Here is a 4,114-nt window from a genome sequence, read left to right on the forward strand (position 1 = left end):
GGAGTGGAGGGAAGGAGGGAGTAGAGGGAGTGGAGAGAAGGAGGGAGTGGAGAGAAGGAGGGAATGGAGAGAAGGAGGAGTGGAGAGAAGGAGGGAGTAGAGAGGGAGTGGAGAGAAGGAGGGAGTGGAGAGAAGGAGGGAGTGGAGGGGAAGGAGGGGCAGAGGGAGTGAGAGAAGGAGGAGTGGAGGAAGGAGGAGAGAGGGAGTGGGAGAAGGAGGGAGTGGAGAGAAGGAGGGGGAGTGGAGAGAGAAGGAGGAGTGGAGAGAAGGAGGGAGTGGAGAAGGGAGGGAGTAGAGGGAGTGGAGAGAAGGAGGGAGTGGAGGGAAGGAGGGAGTAGGGAGGAGAGAAGGAGGGAGTGGAGGGAAAGGAGTAGAGGGAGGGAGAGAAGGAGGAGTGGAGAGAAGGAGGGAGTGGAGAAGGAGGGAGTAGAGGGAGTGGAGAAGGAGGGATTGGAGAGAAGGAGGGAGTGGAGGGAAGGAGGGAGTGGAGGAAGGAGGGAGTAGAGGGAGTGGAGAGAAGGAGGAACAGAGGGGAGCAGAGGAAGGAGGGAAGAGGGTGGAGAGAAGGAGGAATAGAGGGAGTAGAGGGAAGAGGAGTAGAGGGGAGTGGAGAGAAGGAGGAATAGAGGAGTAGAGGGAAGGGAGGGAGTAGAGGGAGTGGAGAGAAGGAGGAATAGAGGGAGTAGAGGGAAGGAGGGATAGACGGAGTAGAGAGAAGGAGGATAGACGGAGTAGAGAGAAGGAGGGATAGACGGAGTAGAGAGAAGGAGGGATAGACGGAGAGCTATTTAGTCATTTACTCTTTGAAAGAGAGACTATGAAGACAAATACCATTTACCACAACAAACGGATTCAAACGACGGTCACCCATTAAGTAGGAAATGGCCAGAAGATTACCCCAACGTCATTAAGTCTGGTATATTTGTTAGAGGTAGGAAGTGGGTGGATGGGAGGGATGGGTAACCAGGATATTTAGCAACAACGACCACGTAAGGAAGGACTACAGACCTGAGTAATCACAATATTTTCACCAATAGCTTGCATTGAATCATTTTTTATTGTAACAGCAAAGTACGTTTTTAAGAAGTGTTGTTTATAATAATGTTGAAAAACCAATAAACGAAAGGCAATTCATTAAGGAGTTTTTTTTTCTCCATTTTTTAGCAACAACCGTCAGTTTAATAAAACTTGTTATGAGAAAAGTGGGGTTTAGGGTTAAACACCTGCTGGATAACAACAGAGGAAATGCCAGACTGAAGTCGCATTTACGAGAAGTAAATGTGAAGCAACAAAACATCTTGTTTTTTTCCATCTTTGTTGTTGATTGGAAACAGACAACCGAACTAGCCGGCGGTATGTTATATTGCCCAACTCAAACATGGTGTGTTTTATTTGACACGACCGTGAGGATTTTATTTGAGGCTGAGGGCTGAGGATCTGGGGCAGGGGAACTGGGGATCTGGGCTGGGGATCTGGGGCTGGGGATCTGTGGCTGGGGATCTGGGGCTGATGATCTGGGGCAGGGGAACTGGGGATCTGGGGCTGGGGATCTGGGGCTGGGGATCTGGGGCTGGGGAACTGGGGATGGGTATCTGGGGCTGGGACACTGGGGATCTGGGGATCTGGGCTTGGGATCTGGGGATCTGGTGCTGGGGATCTGGGGCTGGGGCTCTGGGGATCTGGGGATGGGGATCTGGGGCTGGGACACTGGGGATCTGGGCTGGGCATCTGGGGATCTGGGGCTGGGGAACTGGGGATCTGGGGCAGGGGAACTGGGGATCTGGGGCTGGGGATCTGGGAATGGGGATCTGGGGCTGGGGATCTGGGGATCTGGGGCTGGGAACTGGGGATCTGGGGCTGGGGATCTGGGGATGGGGATCTGGGGCTGGGGGTCTGGGGGTCTGGGGATCTGGGGGCTCTTGGGGGATCTGGGGATGGGGATCTGGGGCTGGGACACTGGGGATCTGGGGATCTGGGCTGGGATCTGGGGATCTGGGGCTGGGGATCTGGGGCTGGGGAACTGGGGATGGGGATCTGGGGCTGGGACACTGGGGATCTGGGGATCTGGGCTTGGGATCTGGGGATCTGGGGATCTGGTGCTGGGGATCTGGGGCTGGGGCTCTGGGGATCTGGGGATGGGGATCTGGGGCTGGGACACTGGGGATCTGGGGATCTGGGCTGGGCATCTGGGGATCTGGGGCTGGGGATCTGGGGCTGGGGATCTGGGGCTGGGGATCTGGGGATCTGGGGCTGGGAACTGGGGACCTGGGGCTGGGGATCTGGGGATGGGGATCTGGGGCTGGGGGTCTGGGGATCTGGGGCTCATGGGATCTGGGGATGGGGATCTGGGGCTGGGACACTGGGGATCTGGGGATCTGGGCTGGGGGATCTGGGGATCTGGGGCTGGGGATCTGGGGCTGGGGAACTGGGGATGGGGATCTGGGGCTGGGACACTGGGGACCTGGGGATCTGGGATGGGGATCTGGGGATCTGGTGCTAGGGATATGGGGATCTGGGGATCTGGGCTGGGGATCTGGGGTACTGGGGATATGGTAATGGGGATCTGGGGCTGGGACACTGGGGATCTGGGGATCTGGGCTGGGGATATGGGGATCTGGGGATCTGGGCTGGGGATCTGGGGATCTGGGGCTGGGGCTCTGGGGCTGGGGATCTGGGGATGGGGAACCCGGGGCTGGGACACTGGGGATCTGGGGATCTGGGCTGGGCATCTGGGGATCTGGGGCTGGGGATCTGGGGATGGGGAACTGGGGATCTGGGAATCTGGGGCTGGGGATCTGGGGCAGGGGAACTGGGGATCTGGGGCTGGGATCTGGGGATGGGACACTGGGGATCTGGGCTGGGGATCTGGGGATCTGGGGATCTGGTGCTAGGGATCTGGGGCTGGGGCTCTGGGGCTGGGGTATGGGGATGGGGATCTGGGCTGGGACACTGGGGATCTGGGGATCTGGGCTGGGCATCTGGGGATCTGGGGCTGGGGATCTGGGGATGGGGATCTGGGGCAGGGGAACTGGGAATCTGGGGATGGGGATCTGGGATTTTGGGATCTGGGGATCTGGGGCAGGGGATCTGGGGCAGGGGAACTGGGGATCTGGGGCTGGGGCTCTTGGGATCTGGGGCAGGGGACTGGGGCTGGGGAACTTGGACTAAGTATCTAGGGCTGGGGATCTGGGGTATTGGGGCACACACACACACACACACACACACACACACACACACACACACACACACACACACACACACACACACACACACACACACACACACACACACACACACACAAACACACACACACACACATACACACGTACACACACACACACACACAAACACACACAAACACACACACACACGTACACACGTACACACACACACACACGCACGCACACACACACACACACACACACACACACACACACACACACACACACACACACACACACACACACACACACACACGTACACACACAGAAGCAGGGAAGCAACAATTCACTTAAGATCAATGAACACTGAGACAGGAAGAGGCGGAGCTGCCATCAGCCAGTCAGGGCCTCAGGGAGCAGAGTCTGACGCAAACCTGTGGAAGCCACCTGAACCGAGCGGGTTCAGATAAGCGCAGTAGCACGGGTGGTTACACAGGACAGGTGCTTCAACGCACCCCTTCACACACACACACACACACACACACACACACACACACACACACACACACACACACACACACACACACACACACACACACACACACACACACACACACACACACTCACACACACACACACACACACACACACACACACACACACACACACACACACACACACACACACACACACACACACACACACACACACACACACACACACACACAGACCTCTGACAACAAGCAGGAAACTCTAGAGAGCAGGCTATTTTCTACCTGCATGTGTCTCAAATTGTACCCTTTTCCCCAAGTAGTGCACTATATAGGGAATAGGGCTCTGGTCTATAGTAGTGCACTATATAGGGAATAGGGCTCTGGTCTATAGTAGTACCACTATATAGGGAATAGGGCTCTGGTCTATAGTAGTGCACTATATAGGGAATAGGGCTCTGG

General features: G+C 56.5%; 1 protein-coding gene across 1 annotated transcript; it reads right to left on the reverse strand.

Annotated features, from left to right (window-relative positions):
* Positions 1–1,372: 1,372 nt before the first annotated feature.
* On the reverse strand, positions 1,373–3,073 carry LOC124029061 (vegetative cell wall protein gp1-like; the record flags this gene model as incomplete). The annotated part of the gene is made up of 2 exons (XM_046340914.1): positions 1,373–2,751; positions 2,846–3,073. Coding segments are annotated over 2 exons (1,607 nt in total), but the record flags the coding sequence as incomplete, so codon positions are not given.
* Between the last annotated feature and the right edge of the window lie 1,041 nt (positions 3,074–4,114).

Source organism: Oncorhynchus gorbuscha, unplaced genomic scaffold (genome assembly GCF_021184085.1).
Source record: "Oncorhynchus gorbuscha isolate QuinsamMale2020 ecotype Even-year unplaced genomic scaffold, OgorEven_v1.0 Un_scaffold_5380, whole genome shotgun sequence".
NCBI lineage: Eukaryota > Metazoa > Chordata > Actinopteri > Salmoniformes > Salmonidae > Oncorhynchus > Oncorhynchus gorbuscha.